Below are 22,675 nucleotides of genomic sequence, written 5' to 3' on the forward strand. Positions count from 1 at the left end.
CATAAATATAATTCCCGTTCTGTTATCCTGCTGTTCCTCTCATCCTTTCCCTTCGTTCCTTCCTTCGTCCCTTGCTTTGCCTTTCCTTAAATATAATTCCTTTTTTTGTTGTCCTCCTGTTCCTCTCTCATCCCTTCTCTTCGTCCCTTCCTTCGTCCCTTTCTTTGCCTTTCCTTAAATATAATGCCTTTTTTTTGTCTCTCTCATCCCTTCCCTTCACTCTCCCTTCGCCCTTCCCTTCCCTTTCTTTGCCTCTTCACATATACAATTCCACTTTTTTCTTTTACCTCCTGTCAGTTAATCCTCGTTGTATTACCATTTATGTTATCAATCCCAAAGCTAATATTTCTCCCAACATATATTACTCCACTTTTTTAAATTTTATGTCAGTAATTCTCCGTTAGTTGTCCCCTTTTTGTTATTTCCTAAAGCATACATAACCTAACACGATAAATTGCAGCATTACACCTATTTACCTTCTCTAATTTACGTATTCTCCTGTTCTATCAATCATCCCTCCTGTACTCATCATTCTACCTCCTCTTCTATCATTCACCAGCCGGCAATGAGGTCACGTGTCAGAGGGAGCAGAGCGCTATTCTACCCTCTATCCTTCCTCTGCTCCGTGCACCCATCCATCACACCCTCACCTCTATATATCACGCTGTGTTGTCTCAGTGCCCTAAACCCGCACATTTATCAGCCCTCCGACCCATACTCTCTGGCGGGAAGGGGAGGAACATCATTGCAATAAATAATAACACACAACATATATTATTCATTACAAGAGCTAATGGGAGCTAGAGGAGAAAGAGGATCGGATAGGAGAGAAAACTCAAACCCGCACATTCATCAGCCCTCCGACCCATACTCTCGGGCGGGAAGGGGAGGAACATCATTGCAATAAATAATAATACACAACATATACTATTCATTACAAGAGTTAAAGGGAGCTAGAGAGGAAAGAGGATCGGATAGGAGAGAAACCTCAAACCTGCACTTTCATCAGCCCTCCGACCCATACTCTCGGGCGGGAAGGGGAGGAACATCATTGCAATAAATAATAACACACAACATATATTATTCATTACAAGAGCTAATGGGAGCTAGAGGAGAAAGAGGATCGGATAGGAGAGAAACCTCAAACCCGCACATTCATCAGCTCTCTCGGGAATGGGAGGAACAACATAATAAAAACACTACACAATAATAAACAAAATATATAACACGTATCTATCACTACAGGAGTTTAGGGTGCGTCTGTTGAAGGAAGAAGATCGAAGGGAAGGAACAAAACAATAAAAGCGATAATCGGAAGATGGAAAATAATAATACCCGTCACATTTATCATTACAAGAGTTAAGGCAGCTATTGAAGGAAGAAAATCGAAGAGGAAAAAGAGAGAGAGAGGGAATACGTGCCAAAGAAAAAGAACTTGAGTAACCTTTTAGATCATGAGAAGTCACTGTTGAATGATTCTTACTAGCAGAAATAGAGATATAGATAGAAAAGAAGACAGAGCATGATAGAGAGGCAGACTTGAGGCGCCGTTGCAAGGAATGATGAAAATGGTGAAGATTCAATTAAAAGAGAGAGATAGAGAAGACAGAAAAGACGAAATAGAGGGATAGACTTTAGGAACCGTTGCAAGGGATGGTAAAAAAAAAGGTAAAGAGACAATTAAAAGGAGATAGAGAAGAGAGAAAACGCGGTAGAGAGGTAGACTTGAGATACCGATACAAGGAATGGTAAAAAAGAGGTGAAGAGCCTATTAAAAGAGAGAGATAGAGAAGAGAGAAAACATGAAGAAGTGGGGTAGACTTTAGGAATCGTTGCAAGGGATAAAGAAAGAGTCGAAGAGATAGAAAAGACATAGATAAAAAAATAAAATAGAGATAGAAAAGACATAGATAAGAGATACGGAACACAGAGATAGAAAAGACATAGATAAGAGATAGAAAAGACGTAGAAAAATATAATAGAGATAGAAAAGACAGAAAACACGAAATAGAGGGATAGACTTAAGATGCCGTTGCAAGGAATAGTGAAACGAGGTGAAGAGCCAATTAAAACAGAGACAGAAAAGACAGAAAACACGAAGTAGAAGGATAGACTCGAGGTGCCGTTGCAAAGAGTGAGAGCAGAGGAAGGAAGGAAGGCACCGGGAACAAGAAGCAGTAATCGGACAAGACTCGTACACAGCGTCAAGAGGAGGGTATCAGGACACCTCTCCTCCCGAAATTGACCTACCTTTCGGCCACTCCTCTAACTCTTTTTAGGAGCAGTGAGTAGCGGGCTTTTTTTTCACATTTGTTACCTTTTTTTATGCCCTTGAACTGACTCCTCTGCAGTAAAAAAAAAAACTCGGCTCATGGGACGCGACCGAAGGAAAAAAAGTCACCCTACAAAAATCGAAATACATAGAAAAAAATATATATGTGTGTGTGTATATATGCGTGAATCAGGAAAGAGATGTACGTGTAATGATAATCCTTTACTAACAAACGCACAAAAAAAGTTATACAAAAATCGACACACACACACACATTTTTTTTTATGCACAAATACGAAGGCAAAGCTAAAAAAAAAAAAAAAAAAAGTGACTAGGATGCAGGTAACAGGCAGGCTGGTCTAATTAATCCCGGATGCAGGTAAGCTCAAGTAAATCCATGGAAACGAGAGTAAAAGTGAACCAGGTGTGCGTGTGTGTCCAAGGCAAAATGTATATATGAAACGTCACAGGTAATATGCGAACAGGTGAAAAGTGCTGATGGTGTTGATGGTGTGTTAAAGAGGACGCAGATTAAGAAGGGAATGGAAGGGTAGAAAAGAAGAAGGGAAGAAAAAGTGAAGGAACAGAAGCAGGGGAAGGGAAAAGGGGAAGGAAGAAGGAAAAGGACAGATACAAAGAGATAGATATATAGACTTGCCAGAGTGGATGAGGACACAGATTAAGGCGAAGGGAGTGGAAGGGTATAAAAGAAGAAGGGAAAAAAAGTGAAGGAAAATAAGCAGGGGAAGGGAAAAGGAAAAGGGACAGATACAAAGAGATAGATATATAGACTTCCCAGAATGCATGAGGTTCAGGTGAGTGGTAATACGGTAAGGATAAGAACACAAGAGAATTCAGGTGTGTGTGTCTAAATGTAAGGTAATGTCTATACAGGTGAGGTCACGCATGTCATAGATAGTATATATTATTAGAGGTAACAATAGGTGTGTGTGTATATGTGCGTAGCCTACAATGAGCGGTAAATAAAGACAAGCAAATAACTGGAACAAGAAGAAGAAAAAAAAGAAGAAAGAAACGAAAAAAAGAAAGCAAAAATAACAAAAGAATAGCAAGAAAAGAAGGAAACCAAAGAACTGCATTAAAAAGGAAGAGAAGGGAAGAAATGAAGAAAAGAAGGAATCCAAATAACAAAATAAAGATGAAGAAAAGTAGAGAAAGAAAGAAGAAAAGAGAAGGAGAAAAGGCGAAAATCCAAGTTAATGTCTATGGAGGTTAGGCCAAACGCGTCAAATACAATAAATATCAGGTGCAGATAAATAAAAATTGAAGCTATAGTTAATAAAAAGCGACTTCAAGCATGACGGATAGCAAACAAAAGGTCAGAAGGGGTATATACAGGTAAAACAAAATCCAAGCTAATACTAATAAAGGTAAGGCCAGGAATGTCAGAGGTAATAACAAGTCTAAACATGTGCGTCTCCCCGGCAGGCGGCGTGGGGGCGTGTGAGCCGGAGCAGCTGGTTCAGGGCTGCCGGCTGGAGGAGGGCGGATGTGTGTGCGGCCTGGGATGTGACACCACCTTCCGCTACGCCACCAGAGAGCAGTGCCAGGCGGCGCTAAAGGTGAGTGGACAGGTGAGGGGCGAGAGTGAGGGTGAGAGGGAAAGTGAAAGGAGAGGGAAATAGAGGAAGTGAGAGGGATAAGGGAGAGGGAAAGAAGGACAGGGGAGGGTAAGGATGAAAGGGAAGGGGAAGGGAAAGGGAGAGGGATAGAGAGAGGAAGTGAGAGGGATGAGGGAGGGGGAAAAAAAGACAGGTGAGGGTGAAAGGGAAAGGGGAAGGGATGAGTGAGAGGGAGAGGGTGTGGGAGAGGGGGAAGTGACAAAAGGGAGAGGAAAGGGGAGAAGTGAGAAAGTGAAAGCAAGAGGGAGAAGTACGAGGGAGAGAGAAAAGTGAGAGGGAGAGGGAGAGGGAAAATGGAGAGGTAGAAGGGAGAGAGAGGCAAGAGAGAGCGAAAGAGGGGAAGGTGACAATGGAAGGGGTGAGGAACGGAAGGAAATAAATAAAATACAAGAAATGGAGATAAACAAATAAAAGAAAGAGAGGAAGGAAGAAAAGCATGAAAAAAGAGGATGTGAGGGAAAGGTGAAATGATTGAACAGGTATGAAACAGGTATAGGGAGAGGTGAAAAGGGGGAGGTTGAAAATGGAAAGGTAAGGAACAGGTGAAAAGGGTATTGGTATGAGGGCTGGAAAAGGAGGTGAAAGGTGAAGTGTAAACAAATGCGAAAGGTAAACAAGAATGAAAGGGAATGAAGAGGAAGAGCAAAACCGAGATGAAAGGAAGAGAGAGGGAGAGAAGGAGTGGAAGAGGAAGAAAGAGGGGCAGGTTACCAAGGAGAGAGAGAGAGAGAGAGAGAGAGAGAGAGAGAGAGAGAGAGAGAGAGAGAGAGAGAGAGAGAGAGAGAGAGAGAGAGGGGGGGGGGGACAAGGAGAACATCAAGAGGGTAGCTGGAGGAATACAAACAAACAAACAGAAGGGAAGGGAAGGGCTGACTGAGAGGCCGTGTGTGGCGAGAAGGGAGAAAAAGAGGCAGAGTGTTGGGGATTAAAGGATGAAAGGTTGGGAGAGAAGAGGAGGAGGAGAGGAGGAAAAAGGAGGAGGAGGGAAGAGACTGGAGGTTCGGGAAAGAAGTGAACGGGAGAGCAGAGATAAAAGATGCTGATGAAACTGAAGAAAAGGATAAGAGAGAAAAAATAATAATGTGAACAAGTGAAAATGTATGTGATGGGAATGGATTAGAGGAAGAAGGGAAAGGAAAGAAAGAGGAGGAGAGAAGAAAAGTGACCGGAGAAAAAGGAAAAGAGAGGAAAGAAAAGAACAGCGAAAATATAAAAATAAAGTTCACTCGTGTCGGTCAATGCGATTCTTACATGTGTGAATCGATCTCGCACTAACTACCCCTGCAGGAAACTTGTCGCAGGTGCGGATAACTCTACTCCAGGAAAAATAAATAAAACTAAATGTCTGTATTACATCGCCTCTCTTGAATCAGTAGGCCGTTGTTGCTAGTGATCAGGTTAGTTTAAAGCGCAAAAAAAAATGAAATGACTTAAGTAATCTAATATGTTCAGGTACTTAATGACCTGTATCAGATCCTCAAGTAGTCGTTTGCTTTCAAGAGTTAAGGAGACACAGAGGGAGAGAAAAAGGGAGACAGAGAGGGAGAGAGAAAGGGAGAGACAGAGAGGGAGAGAAAAAGGGAGAGGCAGAAAGCGAGAGAAAAAGGGAGGGACAGAAAGGGAGAGAAAAAGGGAGAGACAGAAAGGGATAGAAAAAGAGAAAGACAGAGAGTTAGAGAAAAAGGGAGAGAAAGAAAGGGAGAGACAGAAAGGGAGAGAAAAAGGGAGATAGAGAAAGGGAGACACAGAAGAGTGAGTCGTTTGAGTTGTTCTTTAAACGTCTAAGTCCTTACTATGATTTCCGAGACGTATCACTACACTTTAATAATTCGATGTCCTTGTATTCAGCTGAGACATGACCAACAAGCAACACAAAAATAGCATTACTCCCGACGTCTGACACCAAAACTTCCTCACCCTGAACCCTGAACACCCGATTCCTCATGCATGGTCTGCCGGGACTTCCGCGCATGTTATATTTAGGAGCGGACGGAAGGGACAACGACGACTATTCTGGTGAGGTGTGAACAGAGGAAGTGCAAAATGCGTGCAGGGTTATATGCTGACACGTGGAGTTTTTTTTTTTTCTCTCTCTACTTATCTATCTATTTATCTATCTATTTGCCTCTATCTATCTATCAATCTTTCTTTAGTCGTCCGTTTTCTCCTCTATTTCTCTTTTCGTCTTTCTGTTTATTCTAGGTATCTCTTTATCAATCTCTTTCTCACGTCGTCTGATTCTTTACTTTCTCTCTATTCATCTATATTATTCTATCTATCTGACTCTTTATCTGTCTATTTTTCTCTCCAAGTCGTCTGAATCTTCCTCTCTCTCCCTCTCTATCTTTATTTATCTATCAATCTATCTATGTATCTCTTTATCAATCTCTTTCTCAAGTCGTCTGATTTTTCTCCTTTCTCTCTATTCATATATATATTTATCTATCAATCTGACTCTTTATCTATCTATCTTTCTCTCCAAGTCGTCTGAGTCTTCCTCTCTCTTTATTTATCAATCAATATATCTATGTTTGCCTCTTTCTATCTATCATTATCTTTCTCTCTCACATCATCATGGTTCTATGTTCGCACTCTCTAGAATTATCCTTCCTCGCTTTCTTTCATTTATCCTTCTTTTCTCTCCTCTTCTGCTTACGTTCACGCTTTCCCCTCTCCCTCCCTCCCTCCCTCTCGTTCCACAATGCTGCGTTCATCAAGCTCTTTTTGTGTCTGTTTTCTGTTCCCTTTCACTCCATTGTGGGCAGAGGATTCAATTTCCCACAAACATTAGGACACAACTTTCAATGCGAATAAAATGTTGAGAGAAACTCCGAATTATTTTCTCTCTCTCTCTCTCTCTCTCTCTCTCATTTATTATTTTATTCCCTCAACATTCTCTCCTCCTACAAGTTTTTTCCTCTCAGTTTATGATTTCCTAGCAACTCTCTCTCTCTCTCATCCATTATCATCGTAAACTCCTTCATTTCATTGTTCTCTCGACTTCGTTTCAACTTTTCCTTTCCTTTTTTTCCATTTTTTTTTCTTTCCTCTCTTTCATTCCATAACTTATTTTTCCGCTGAGCAAAGACTGACACTGACATCATAGAGCTTTTTCGGCTCAACTATTCCGGTAACTCTCTCTCTCTCTCTCTCTCTCTCTCTCTCTCTCTCTCTCTCTCTCTCTCTCTCTCTCTCACCTGCCATTTGGTAATTAGTGGACTGGGGAATCGCTTCTGTTTGTCTTCTTTTCCATCTCTTCCTCCCTTCCTCTTCACTGACTGGAGGAAGAGGAGGAAACAGGGAAACTTAGAGAAGCAGGAACCATAAAAGCCTACTCGTCAAGAACTTCAGTGACCTACGGAGCAGACAGACTAAAACACTTGTATACGTTCGTGCGGGGCAGCTCAGCTCACTCCTAACGCAACAAAGTGACGGTGAATGCGGTTTTTAAGGAGCTCTTCGTATTCGATTCACCCATTTTTGCAGGATGGTTGTATAGCTGGCTTAGGATTTGCTCTCAGAAAATATATAAATTACTGCCCATGTCTGTAGTACACCACTTCGCTAGAACTGACTGGCCGATATTTCTAGTTCTCGGGTTAGTTTGCAGCTCAAAAAACTTGGGGTGATTGACGTTACTGAAATTACTGAGGCACTTGAGCACCCGCATATATATTTTCGTAGTCGTCTGCTTTTTTTCTTTAACGTAAGGCGGTATAGTTGCTAAGTATTTTTACCTACAGCTGTGTCCTCAACGATATTGTTTTCGTACCGCGTCGCTGCACTCTGATGAAAAAAAATAGTGTATCTTTTGTTGTTGGGAGATCACACCTCTCCTCCCGAAATTGACCTATCTTTCGGCCACTCCTCTAACTCTTTTTAGGAACAGTGAGTAGCGGGCTTCTTTTTCATATTTGTTTCCTTATTTTTATGCCCTTGAACTGACTCCTCTGCTGTAAAAAAAAAAAAAGCTGCACTGCGAATTCCAGGTGGGGTCTTACTAACGTGGTACACAAAGATAGCGTTACTTCCGGAATCTTACACTCGAAGTTCCTCGCTACGAACTCGAGCACAGTATAAGCTCTTTTACATGCAGACTTACAGCGCTTTGTAGGTTTAAAGTCACTGCTGATGGCGACTCCAAAATCCGATTCCGTCTCGTGTATGACCTGCCGAGACTTCCCCAAGCACTCTGTAGGTATGGACCCAAAGAGCACGATTTCACACTTGTCAAACTTGAAGGCCCTTTGCCACCTTTCACACAACTGAGTAATCCGGTCAAGGTCTTTCTGGATGACTTTACAATCTGACGGAGGAGGAGGAAGAGGAGGAAGAAAAGGAGGAAAAGAAGGAGGAAGAGGAGAAAGAGGAGGAGGAGGAGGAGGGGGAGAAGGACGAAAAAAGGATGTGGAGAAGAAGAAGGAAGAGAAAAGGAGAAAGAGGAGGAGAAAGAAAAGGAGAAGTGAGAGAAGGAGAAAGAGAAAGAGGAGGAGGAGGAAACTAAAGAATATGATGATGAAGAAAAGCAGAAAAATAAACCACTCCAAAAAGCAGATGCTGATGTTATGGGCGATAAATGAAATGAAGAGGAGGAGGAGAAGACTGAAAAGGAGAGAAAGAAAAATGAAAAGTTGTAAGAGGCGGAGGGGAATACAAAAGGCGAGGAGAACAATACGAAATAAACAAGAACGGGAAGGGAGAAGGAAGAGGAGAAGGAGGAAGAGGAGGAAGAGGAGGAAATGAGACGAAGGGAACAAGATAACGAGGTAAATGAATGGTCACAAAAGGAAGCATTAAATTTTGTGGAGGAAACGAAGCGAGATAAAGAAGGCTATTAAAGAGAGAGAGAGAGAGAGAGAGAGAGAGAGAGAGAGAGAGAGAGAGAGAGAAAGTGAGTGCATATGTGTGTTTGTGAGAGAGATCAAAAGCCGCCTCATACTTTTAATAACATTGCTCAGGTAAATCCACTTTGATATCAATTAAGGCTTAGCCAGGTGAGGTCAGACACGTGGACAAATTTTGATAAAGAAAAAAAAAAAACTTCCCCGAGCCTCAAAGGACACTGGAGGTAAAAATGAAGAAAGCAACACACTAGGGAGAGAGAGAGAGAGAGAGAGAGAGAGAGAGAGAGAGAGAGAGAGAGAGAGAGAGAGAGAGAGAGAGAGAGAGAGAATGTGTGTTGACAGTTTTTAATGAGTGGATAAAACGGGTTTCTCTTTGGATTCCGTCTGTTTGGCAAGGTTTCTCTTTTCTACCTAAGCGAGATAGATAGATAAATAGATAGACTGACGGATAGTTAGAGATAGATAAACTGATTGATAAACTACTAAAATAACTGAAAGGCTGTACATTGTTACGATATATAGTGGACTTTAAATACCTTGCTGATTTTGTTTTCTCTAAAGCACAAAGATAACAGTGATAACTTTTTTTTGACCCCACATCACTGATTTCATGTTCTGGTTTCCTTTGGTTTCTAGAGAGGTAGAGAGAAGAATGAACTCTGCTCTACTCTGCCCTGCCCTACCCTACCCTACCCTACTCTACTCTACTCTACTCTACTCTACTCTAACCGCAGATAAACCGTTGCCTGCTGCTGCAATACCTCACTGACCTCACATTTTAGCTTCCACGTTTTCAGCTATGGAATATATTAAGGAGAATATTATTAAGACATATTCTATTTCACCGTTGTATTAAGGAGAATATGATTAAGACATATTTTATTCCACCGTTGTATTAAGGAGAATATTATTAAGACATATTTTATTCCACCGTTGATTAAGGAGAATATTATTAAGACAGTTTATTCCACCGTTGTTCTCCGGCGCTGCATTAATAACACCAAGCCCGGGGCAACAAAGGGCGGCAGGTGCTTCTGTAATACTCATATAATCTCGTATTCCGCCTTCTCTTCTCCAGGAGCAGCAGCAAGACCCGTGCGAGACCAAGCCATGCAGGAACGGCGGCCTCTGCTCCCAGATCTCGCGGGACCCAGGCTACCAGTGTCTGTGCGTCAATACGGGATACTACGGACGGACCTGTCACAAGAGTAAGTTCGTGTGTGTGTGTGTGTGTGTGTGTGTGTGTGTGTGTGTGTGTGTGTGTGTGTGTGTATGGAGAATGAGGAGGAGGAAAAGGGTGCCAGTGTGTCTACAGGGGGATGGGGAAAGTGTGCGTGGGGTATGAAGAGAGGTGAAGGGGTGTCTGTGTGTGTGTAAGGGGGGTGGGGGGGGTAGGGGAAGGAAGGAGTATGTGTGTGAGGGAGGAGGGGAAGGAAATGAGGTATTTGTATGTATGTGTGGAGGGGGAGGGAAAAAGAAGGGTCTGTTTGGGGGAAGGGAAGTCTGTGTGTTTGTGTGTGTCCGTGTATGTGTGTGTGTGTGTGTGTGTGTGTGTGTGTGTGTGTGTGTGTGTGTGTGTGTGTGTACGTTTGTGTGTGTGTGTAAGTCAACGTATACATTTACTCTGAACCCCACAGAACACACACACACACACACACACACAAACACACACACACACACAAACCTGGTCTGCCTGTTGCGTGCGTTCATAAAGAGAGAGAGAGAGAGAGAGAGAGAGAGAGAGAGAGAGAGAGAGAGAGTGACCTATTACTACCTCTCTCTCTCTCTCTCTCTCCCCACCCACAGAATGCCCATCGCCCAAGCAGTTCTCTTCAGGTCTCGATACCAGGTTCCCGGTTGATTGCATGGTCATTTAGCCTCCAAGCCGCCACCACCACCACCACCACCACCACCACTATTGCTGCTGCGGATACAACCATTTCGCCAGCAAGAACTGAGACATCTGCAACGCCAATGACAGCATCAGGCAACACTACCGCCAATTTGTGTTGCAAGTGTTACATTGTCCGCTTCACTAACACCAACAACACCAACGAGAGGAATGTGAATGTTTGTGCTACATCCACCACCTCTACCACCAACACCACCTCCACTACTTTCATCACCACTTCGAGTATGTCCTTTCCGTTCTCCATCAACGCCACCTCCACCTCCCCTCTACCACTTCTGACATTTATAAGAGTTTCTCCCTCGCTGTCTTAAGCATCTTCATCACCCCTGTCATCACCACCAACACCATCATCACCTCTACCACCACTACTTTCATCACCACTTCGAGTATCTCCATTCCTTTAAACATCACCACCACCTACACATCCCCTGTACCACTTCTGACAATTATAAGAGTTTCTCCCTCGCTGTCTTAATCACCTTCATCACCACTGTCATCACCACCAACACCATCATCACCTCCACCTCCACCTCCACCTCCAGTTTATTCCTCACTGTCTTAATCATCTTCATCACTACCCGTATATCTCTCTCTTTTCCTCTCATCACTACCACCAAATCCACCACAATCTATTTTCCCTGCAATACAAATCAAAATTTATCCACTTTCTCCACCCTAAACAACACCTCCATCACCACCTCCACTATCTACTTGACATCCTCCACTACCACCACCACTATACCCCACCTACAACACCACCAACAATTTCTCCACTAACTCCACCACCTCCATCACCGGGAGCACCACCATCTTCCACATCCATTTCTCCACCACCACCACCACGACCGCCAAGAATTTCTGTGCTCTCTCCACCACCACCACCACCACCACCAGCAAGGAATATATGCCAAAGAGAACAAAGGCAAAAATAACAACAATGGTGAAGAAACTCGTAATTCAAAGAGAAACTGAAAGAACAAAAATAGTTACGCTTTAGAAATCATAAATGTCAACAAACACAACCTCTTCTGAAAAACGAGAAAGAAAACATTGAAACAAACAGTCTATATGAACGAATTAAGTCCCGGATTATTTTTTTCTTCAAGTTAATAATTTCTTCACTTAATGGATGATATAAAGAGCCTATTCACTCTTATTCACACTTATAAGACAAACAATTCTACCTTCTCTAAAATATACACGACACTTCTATCATAATTAGACACTCCTATGAATCTCCTATGAATACTACGAACACTATACACCAATCAACGCTATCAAAACTCTACTTCTAATAACACATACAGTGGACACATTTCTAACTCCTCTACAGTATACAAAAGACACACTAATAAGAAAAGAGTGTGTGCTATCAGGATGCATAACTAAGTAACGTGGCTGCTCTCCATATGAAGGCACGTGGACGATATTAAAAATGCATTCGTATACCTAAAGGAAAAGGAAAAGTTTAATTAAAATGCGTATACACTCCCGGAAGGAAAGAGAGGGACAAAGGTAAACCAGCTCCTCCGCTTTAAGCATTCAGACACACGTGCACTCGAGCTAAAAATGTAAAAGTAATCCCAGAGCAAGACAAAATAATTTACACACGCACACACACACACACACACACACACACACACACACACACACACACACACACACACAGACAAACACTTACACGCACCCACACCCACCCACACACACACACACACACACACACACACAAACACTTACACACACACACACACACACACACACACACACACACACACACACACACACACACACACACACACACACCTATTTTCCATAATCTCAAAGCACATTTACATATCAACAAAGTATCTGATCTTCCCTTTTTTTGCATTCAGATAAAAAGATATTCACATTTTTTTTAATATACACTAAAGCGAACAGCATACACATCCCTCGTTTTATGTTTTCTAGCAACACATCAACACATATCAACACATAGATTTTTTCCATTTTTCTCCATGCAAAAAAAATACGTTATAACCATTTTCCATTATAGAAGAACAATCACAACATTCACAATCATTTCCTCCCCTTTCCTCTCACATAAAACACCTCACCTTCTTTTATATAGACAGAAATACAGATCATCATTTTCTATCACACACTGAGGAATACAACGCAGGGAACACACGAACACAACATTCACAATCACTTCCATCCCTTTCCCCTCACACAAAACACTTCACCTTCTTTTCTTACATAGACAGAAATACAGATCATCATTCTCTATCACACACTGAGGAATACAACACAGGGAACGCACGAACTGATACACACTCCTGGCTTTCGTCTCTCTTCCTGAATCTCCACTTCTGAACAACCATGAACAAGAGACAGAAACCAAGTACACGAAACAGACCTTAAGACTCGCGGAACAGCCCTCAAGAGACTCACTGGTAAGACCTTCGAAACTCGCAGCTCAGAACTCGACATTCCCGGATCAGACCTCAAACATTCGCGGATCAGAAATCACCTTGGTCACGGCTCGAGGCGCTACACTGAATAAAACACAAACAATAATCAAACAAGAGGAAGCGAGGAGCGAGGAGAAGTGGAGAAAGAAGGAAAGAGATAGAAAAAGATAGAAAGACATCGAAAAGATAGAAAGACATTGAAAAGAAAGAAAGAGAATAGAAAGAGTGAAAAGAGGAAAGAGTTAAAAGAAATGAAAAATGGAAAGAGAGTTAGAAGAAAGAAAGTAAAAGAAAAGAAAGTGAAAAGAAAAAAGAGTTAGAGAAGATAAAAATACACTGAAAAGAAAGAAAGAGAATGGAAAGAGAAAGTTGGAAGAAAGAAAGTGGAAGGAGAGTGAAAAGAAGAAAGAGAGAGTTAGAAGAAAGAAAGTAGAAGAAAAGAAAGTGAAAAGAAAGAAAGAGTTAGAGAAGATAGAATGATATTGAAAAGAAAGAAAGAGAATGGAGGGAAAGAGTTAGAAGAAAGAAAGTAGAAGGGAAGAGAGTTAAGAGAAAGAAAGATATTGAAAAGAAAGTTAAAAGAAGGAAAGGGTTAAAAGATAGAAAGAGGAAAGAAAGAGTGAAAAGAAAGTGTCAAGAAAGAGAGAGTGAGTGTTCGGAGAGTAAAGAAAGAAGATAACGAAGCTAAGCAAACTATCTTTCCCTCTTTTTTTCTTGTCGTGTGCAGTGGAATTCCGTTTGGCTCGCTTTCTTTTAAGTGCTGAAGTGAGAGACTTGTGGAAAAGGAGAGAAGGAAATACGAAAAAAAGATAGATAACACTGGAATGCTCGCGACGAACAACACACCATAGAGAAAAATACGATAAAAGTGGAATCAGAGAGGAAGGAAATAAAACCAAAAATAGAGAGAAGGGATACAACATGGAGGTAAACAAAGGCGACAGGATTTTTAAAAGAACAGAATGAGAAAAGAACGTAGAGAGTAGAAATAAAAGAGAAAAAAATAAAACTCCAGTATTTTTTGACAATGGAGGAGAGGCAAGAAAGGAATGCGAAAAAGAAGGAAGAGAAAATAGCAACAGAACATAAACGAAAAAGCCAAACAAAAGGAGAGATCGGAATGAAACAAAGAGAAGAAGTAGAAGAAAAGGCAAGAAAGGAAAGACAAAAATAAAGGAAACCACAACAGAACACAGACGAAGAACACGAAACAAAAAAGGTAAAAGAATAAAACAAAAACAAAACCGAGAGAAAACAAGAGAAGAACAAACCAGACTAGAATTTTTGTGACAATGGAAGAAAGAGTAAAAGAGGAGCATGAAAAAAAGGAGAAAACAACAGAACAGAGACAGAGAAGAAAGAACATAAAAAAGATGGAAAAATACAGGCAAGGCTGAAAAAAAGATGAGAAAAAGAGCAGAATGAAAAGAAGAAAGCAGATATAATAATGTTTTGACAAAGGAACAAAAGAGGAGAGACAAAGAAGAGAAATATAAAAAGGTGAAGGAGTAAAACAAAAACAGAAATAAGAATAAAACAAAAACAAAAACGAGAGAAGAACAAAAAGAGCAGAAGGAAAAGAACAAACCAGACTAGAATGTTTTGACAATGGAGGAAAGGAGAAAAGAGGAACATGAAAAAAAAGGAGAAAACCACAACAGAATAGAGACAGCGAAGCCAGAACAAAAATAATAGTAGAAAAATACAGGCAAAACTAAAGAAAACATTAAAACAATAGCTGAATGAAATAAGGAAAGCAGTAATAATAGTGTTTTGACAAAGGAACAAAAGAGCAGAGACAGAGAAGACAAATAAAAAAAGGCGAAGGAGTAAAACAAAAACAGAAATAAGAATAAAACAAAAACAAAAACAAAAGAACAACAAGACCAGAAGGAAAAGAACAAATCAAACTAGAATTCATGACAGTGGGAGAAAGAAAAAAAGAGGAACATGAAAAAAAGAAGAAAACTACAATAGAATACAAATATAAAAAATGGTGGAGGAGTAAAACAAAAACAAAATGAGAGAAAACAGAAGCAGAAAGAAAAGAACAAACCCCAGACTCTTCCCTCCTGACTCTCCTTAACTCGCCTTGATTTCAAACATGCCTCGCCGCGAACTCTCAAAACGACACAATTTTCTTTTCATCAGAATTTAGGAGCAGTGACTAGCCGGCTTTTTTTTCATTATTGTTTCCTCATTTTCTTTCTTTTGAGCTGTTTCCTTTGCTGTAAAAAAAACCGGGAAACTATTTTTTTAACTTCAACTAAAAAAAAAGGAAAAGAAGCCGAAATAACGACTACAAAGTTAATTAGGGAGCCATTATAAAAGGAGATGAGAGAGAAAAACCTGTTATGTTGAGCCCGAAAAAAAGTTGTAACATAAAAAGTTCTTACATCACACACCATTAAAAAATAACGTATAACTTCAAAAGGAGCAAAAAAATAATCTCACTGTGAACACTTACTAATTAACTCTCATACTTTTATCATCAAACAATTACACATAAACCCTTTACTACCAACACAAAATTCCCTCATTACCAAGAATAATTAACGCCTTTTATACTGCACGCCCTTTTTCAATTATTTACAGCTTAAAGCGACCTTCCTTCATCTTTGCAATCACTAATTCCTGAGGGAGGGAAAGGATCTGTTGGACTGTTCAGGATAAGATAGGTCACATGAGCCACAGGGAGGTTGACGAACTTAGATGAGGTTTGAGCAGTTGAACAAGAACCCACAACATACAGAGGGTAGGAAACACACAAGAAAATACATATAGGTTAACAAAGCATTGAAAAAGTAGAGATCATCAAAGGATATTATATAAAGATGGAGGATACAGTAAGAATATAGGTAACAAAACACACAGGATAGCAAAAAACGAATAGGATACAGGTCAACAAACCGTACAGGATAAGGATAGAGGTCAACAAAGGATACAGAATAATATAAAAATACAGGATACAAAGGTGATACAGGATACAGGGTGATAAAAAGATAAGGGTACAGGTCAGGTCAACACAGAACACAGAATGAGAACAAAGTAATAATATAGGTCAACAAAGAACTATGACTACCTACCGAAATCGTGGAAAGAGAACAAGGAGGCACTTCAGTTTACATGCTGAGAAAGGTCGGCAGCCGGAGCGAGACTGACCCACTTAGATAATGTATACGAACACTGAAAACCGGAGGCGAGACAGAGAGAACAGAGACACAAGTTAACGCAGAGTAAGGAATACATAGGAATACATAGGAAGAACAGACACCAGAAGACCTATCGGTCTATGGCGAGGGTGTCTGTTAACTACCGCTACTACTAGTAATCTACGTGAGGTAGAACAGGACAGAAAAGATGAAGGCTCCTCCCCACCCACCTCTCCCTCCGGCAACGTGCCGGCAGGAAATAGTTAGAAGGGAACACCATGTACCTTTAAGGAAGAAAGGGACATGGAAATGTTACAGTAAAGAGAGAAATAAGAGGAAATTACTACCCATAACTTACACTACTGGTAACCTAAGCTGTGGTAGAAAATGACTTCATTACATAAGAACATAAGAACATAGAAATACAGGGAGACTGGAAGAGGACGAGTGGCCTACACAGGGCAGCCCCAGAATCCCCCCTAATACTCACGATGGGTGAGGTGTAGTTTCAGGGCCACAGGTGGAGGCTTGATCCTCGTTTTACCGGCGGTACTAGGCACGGCACCAGTAACCTGTCCCCTTACTGCACCCACACCTCACTCCACCTGTCATGCGGACATGAACTGTTGCTTTACTCTATTGTTGACTTTCGCTACTTGCAATCTAGGTTTTGGGGGAGAATTATATGAATATAGGTTGAGGTCTTGCTGCAATCTGTCTGAAAACATGCGAAAATGGGTCAGTATAATCTTATATCCCTGAAGTACTTATCCAAAGAAGACTTAAAGCTATTGATACTCTGTGCGCTAACTACTGACGGTGGGAGTCTATTCCAGTGATCGACGACTCTGTTATTGAAAAAACTTCTGCGCACCAATGTGTTACATCGATTTCCCTTTAGCTTCATACCGTTGCTGCGTGTTCTTGTGTTGGTGTCTCTGAAATAGACTATCTGGTTTAATGTTGTCGAATCCATTAAGGATTTTGAACACTTCAATTAAGTCCCCTCTTATCCTTCGCTTTTTTAGGGAAAACATATCTAAACGCTTTAAACGCTCGTCATATGACAAGTTTCGGAGCGCTGGAATTTGTTTGGTTGCTCGTCGCTGTATCCTTTCTAGCAAAACTTGATCTTTGATATAGTTCGGTGACCAGAACTGAACGGCGTATTCTAGGTGTGGTCTTACAAATGCTAAATATAATCTCTTCATAAGTTCGGGTGATTTATAATCAAAGTTTCTTGATATTAATCCCAACATCATATTGGCTTTTTTACTCGCTGCAGAACATTGATCACTCATTTTAAGAGTGTTACTGATAATGACACCAAGATCTTTTTCTTGTTTTACTTCGCTGAGCTCATGTCCTTGAATCTGATATTTAAAGTTAGGATTTTTTTCACCTATGTGCATTACTTTACATTTATCTACGTTAAAACTCATTTGCCATTTTTCGCTCCAGTCGGCAAGTCTTATTAAGTCTGATTGAATGTTCTCGCAACTTGACTGTTCATTACCGTACCTCCTAATTTGGTGTCGTCGGCGAATTTGGCTACTTTTGATAGGATATCAGTTTCTAAATCGTTCACGTAAATTATGAATAGTGTTGGCCCCAGGACCGAACCTTGAGGAGTCGAGAAGTCTTAAGCGTTGGAGGAAAACTAAGACGTGTCACAGTTTACAGGTTGAAGTATAAAACAGAAACCAGAGAAGAACAAAAGCAGAATGAAATGAACAAACCAGACTAGTATTTTGAGGAAGGATGAAAGGCAAGAACGAAAGGAGAACAGAAGAAAATCGCAACAGAATAGAAGCGGAGAAGCCAACAAAAAAGGTAGAAAAATAAAACAAAAACAAAAAAACAGACTAGTATTTTGAGGAAGGATGAAAGGCCTGAACGAAAGGAGAATAGAAGAAAGTCGCAACGGATTAGAAGCGGAGAAGCCAAACAAAAAAAGTAGAAAAATAAAACAAAAGCTGGAGGAAAATGACTAAATTAGAGGAGATACGGATATTTAAAAAGGAAATCAATGCATGCAGAGTAGCGATACCAGATTAAAACTTACTACAATATAAAGTTTTAAGTAAAGAGACAGTCATGAAAGTACTAAATTGACAGCTCTGGAAAACATTGAAATTGATACGGATATTTAAAAAGGAAGTTAGTGCATATAGATTAACGACACCAGATAAAAGCTTACTAAAATATGGAGTTTAATTAATTAGAGACAGTTTTAAAAGTACGAAAGTGAGAGCTCTGAAAGGTAGGCAGGTAACACCATTGATTAAGTGAAGGTAAAGACAGGTTAATTAAAAGGTGGCAGCTATGACAGGTAGACAGATGACACAACGCTATTAGGGAGCGAAATGGAAGGTCAGGTACAAAACGCAGGAAAGTGAAAGTAGAGACAGGTTAATGGAAAAGTGACAGCCGTGATAGTAGGTGGACAGGTGACAGGCAAGACAATCGAGAAGCGGAAAGGGAGACTCAGGTGCAAACGAGAAAAAGTGAGAGTACTCCAACAGGTTAATTGAAAGGCAGGTGTTAAATTGGACACACACCGACTGAACAGGTGAAGTGATGAAGCCAGATAGCAGAGGACAGGTGAGGCGGGTCGGTGAGGTAAGGACAGGTGGCTGGTTAATTAAAGTTGAGGTTTGTTAATTACAGGTGAGATCGAGCAATTAAAGTGAAAGTGGTTAGTTTGGGAAGGCGGAGGTACAGTTGCATGTGAAATAACGATCCCTCCTTACCTTTCCTCTCCTCTCCTTCATCGTTATCTGTAATCCCCCTCCCTTTCCTTCTCTTCCTCCCCTCTTCTCCCTTACCTTTCCTCCACTTTCTTCCATCGTCCCTTTAATCCCCCTTCCTCCTTTCCTTCCCTCGCTTCCCTCATCTTCTGTTTCCTCCCCACTGCCCTCTCTCACTTCCTCATCCGTCCTCCACTCCTCTCCCCTTCCATTTCCTCCCTTTCCCTTTCCTCTCCAGACAGTTCATCCCCCTTCTCCTATCTCTCCCTTCCTCACCCTTAACTTTCCTCCCTCACCAGTTCACTCCCCTCTCCCTTCCCCTTCACCCTCCTTCCTCCTACCTTAAGACCCCATGTATCTTGCTAAGCGGAAAAGACTTCATGTCAAAACGGGACTTAGTGTGAGATGGAAAGGTAGTTCACGAAGATAATTAAGACTGAGACCAAGTGAGTTCAATATTGCGTTAGAATTCAATTAAGTGAGTCTCCGTTAAGTGAGTTCCGGATTTAACTTGAGCTGCGTACAGGAATAAGTTATCGAAAGTTAAGAGATATGAGTGGCTGGTGAAGTTAATCCGAAGTCATATCAAATTCTGGGACGGGGAAATGAAGTGGTGGGCGAGAAGTTTGTGTGATGGTGAAGTAAAGGTTCTCTCGTTGGTTGGTGAAGTTTTAGGGAGTTGGGTGTTGTAAAGAGCACTGTATGTGGATGGTGGAGTGTCTGTGGGTGAAAGCCGTGTAGTGTGGACGTGGAAATGAGGTGGCTGGGGAAGTTCATTTGATTCCGATGTGATCCCAGCGTTAGGTTAAGTTAGTTAGGGGTAGGTGGAAATTAAGACCAATGTGGCAGGTCGAGTTAATTAAAAGGGGAAGTGGTTTATTCTTCGGTGGAGGGAGATTAAGTTGTAACAGAAGTTTAGCAATATTGAAACGAGCATTTTGTTACGTGGCAGTTTAAGAAAGTTGGAATTAAAAGCTATAGGAAAACAGATATATCCTGAAGTAGTTAACACCAATGTGGCGGGTCGAGTTAATTAAAAGGGAAGTGGTTTATTCTTTGGTGAAGCGAGATTAAGTTGTAACAGAAGTTTAGCAACATTGAAACGAGTATTTTGTTTGGTGGAAGTTTTAAAAAGATGGAATTAAAAGCTACAAGGGAACTAATGCATTCTGAAGTAGGGAGATGAAGTTGTTGAAGTTTATCAATACAAAAATGAACCACTTTGTTGGGTGACGTTTGGAGGAGTTATAAGTTCAGAGGTTATTATTGAAACTCATATTTTGGAACACAGACGAAGTTGTTGGAAAAGTTAATCAGTACTAAAATGGAGCCTTTGTTCAGTGACGTTTTAAAAAGGTGGGACTAAGAGGCAAATGGAAACTTATATTTTTGAACGGACAGATGAAGTTGTTGCAGAAGTTTATCAATACCGAAGAAGGCGTTCCGTTAGTTGAAGTTCGGGGTAGTTAGAGGAGTGTTCTCGTTAGGCGGGGAAGGTTGGTGTGGTGAATCAAAACACGTGATGTATAAGTGTGAGGTTTACTGGTTTACTTGAGATGTGGTTGAGGTTACAAGTAGATTTATAAGTTCATTTTAGTTTTGTCGTGTATCTTATATGAAACACGGGTTTGTGAAAGACGTGCGAGATGAGGTTTGTAAGTGCAAGAAAATATATAAGTTCATTCAAGTTTTATGTTCTATCTTTCCTATTATTTCCTATTATATGTGAGGTTCGGGTTTGTGAAAGAAGTACGAGATGAGGTTTATAAGTGAGAGTAGATTTATAAGTTCATTCAAGTTTTATGTTTTACCTTTCCTATTATTTCCTATTATATGTGAGGTTCGGGTTTGTGAAAGAAGTACGAGATGAGGTTTATAAGTGAGAGTAGATTTATAAGTTCATTCAAGCTTAATCGTGTATCTTCCTCAAATGAGATTCGGGTTCGTGAGTGGCGTGCAAGATTTCAAAATACAAATGTCTCGATTATTCAGTGAGTTGGAGAAGTCTTTTACGGTACCGCTATATCATTATACTAGATGTATAGTACAAAGGTGTTTATCAAGGTATCAAGATGTGTATGTATATCAACTATCATTTAAGGTATATTCCATAGTTACGATGAAAAAAAGTTATAAGTAAGAAATTTGTTATGTAGATCAATTTTTTGTGTGTCGGAAAGGCAGGCAACATAAAAAAAAAAATATTATACTATATCTATACTGTTTATAGCCTTATTTACCGTGCATTGATAGGTGATTTGATACCCTGAGACATAGAAAATGAGATGAACGCAAAAAAATAAGGCAAAATAAATAAGGAAGAATAAAATATGGAAGAAAAAAATAGGGAAGAAAAAAATATGAAAGAAAAAAAATACGGAAGAAATAAATACGGAAGAAAAAATAGGAAGAAAAAATGAGGAAGAAGAAGATAATGAAGAAAAATTTGACGGCAGAAAAATAAGGCAGAAAATTTTAAGGCAGAAAATTTTAAGTCAAAAAGTTTAAGGCAGAAAAAAATTAAGGCAAAAAAATATTCAATTCCAAAGCTCCTCTTTGATAAAACATTCACCCTAAACCTATAGACTCATTTCCTATTTTCTGTTGATTTTTGTACCATGATGAACTAAAGAAAACGAGATGGGAGCAAATACCAATCTTGAAACTTAACACAAAAACAATCAACTTCCCATTTTCTCTCATTGTGTCAAATTTCCCGTTTTCTTTAGTGCACTGTATACCATGATGAAGAAAGGGAAACGAGATGGGAGTAAAAAACAAACCTCAGGCAGAACAAAAAAACACTCATTTTCCCATTTTCTCCCATTTTCATCCCCTTTTTTTTCCCTTTCTTTTACCTCTCCCATTTTCTTGTATTTTGTCCCATTTCCCATTTTCTAACGCGTACTATACCATCAACTAAAGAAAACGAGATGGAAGGGAATACAAACCTCCTTACAAACCTTCCCAACCGACTTCCCATTTTCTCCCATTATCTCGCTTCCCATTCTCTAACGTGTACTCTACCATTAACCAAAGAAAACGAGACGGGAGTAAATACTAACCAAGAGACACAACAAAAAAACGTTCAACTTCCCATTTTCTCTCATTTGGTCTCATTTCCCGTTTTCTGATGTGTATCTTATCGTAAACTACAGAAAACGAGATGGGAGCAAAATACCAACCCAGCACTAAAACAAAACCCGCACCGGAACAAAACTCCCAATTCTCACGGCGTCGCTTTCTCCATCATCAGGACAAACAAAAGGGAGGGCGCGGGCGGTGCAAGCAAACACACCCACACAGACACACACAAACACTGAACATTTCCCGCTCTCCCCGCGCTCGAAAGGGTAACTCGTGGAAAACCAGAGCGACTGGAAAAAAGATAAACAGCTGGGACAGAGGAAGAGGCAAAGAGAACGGGGAAGGAGGAGAGATGGAAAAAGAGATATGCAGATACAGAAACAGGTAAAGAGAAAGGGTGAAGATGAAAGGTGGAAAAAAGATAAAGAGCTACAGAGGAAGAGATAAAGATAAAAGGGAAGGAGGACAGATCGAAACAGGTACAGAAAAACAGGCAAAGAGGAAAGGTGAAATAAAAAGCCAACACGTAAAGGGAAATAAATAAAGAGAAAGAAAGAAAAGG

General features: G+C 40.5%; 1 protein-coding gene across 1 annotated transcript in view; it reads left to right on the forward strand.

The window, feature by feature from the left end:
* The window catches only part of LOC126980295 (EGF-like repeat and discoidin I-like domain-containing protein 3), a 69,071-nt gene extending 48,358 nt beyond the window's left edge, over positions 1–20,713 (forward strand). Inside the window, exons 3-5 of the mRNA XM_050830015.1 lie at positions 3,722–3,855; positions 9,838–9,967; positions 10,566–20,713. Of these exons, the coding sequence (XP_050685972.1) occupies positions 3,722–3,855; positions 9,838–9,967; positions 10,566–10,636 (335 nt within the window). The 3' untranslated portion in view covers positions 10,637–20,713. The remainder of the gene's footprint in view (positions 1–3,721; positions 3,856–9,837; positions 9,968–10,565) is intronic.
* The last annotated feature ends 1,962 nt before the right edge of the window (positions 20,714–22,675 follow it).

This window comes from Eriocheir sinensis, chromosome 44, assembly GCF_024679095.1.
Source record: "Eriocheir sinensis breed Jianghai 21 chromosome 44, ASM2467909v1, whole genome shotgun sequence".
NCBI classification, from domain to species: domain Eukaryota; kingdom Metazoa; phylum Arthropoda; class Malacostraca; order Decapoda; family Varunidae; genus Eriocheir; species Eriocheir sinensis.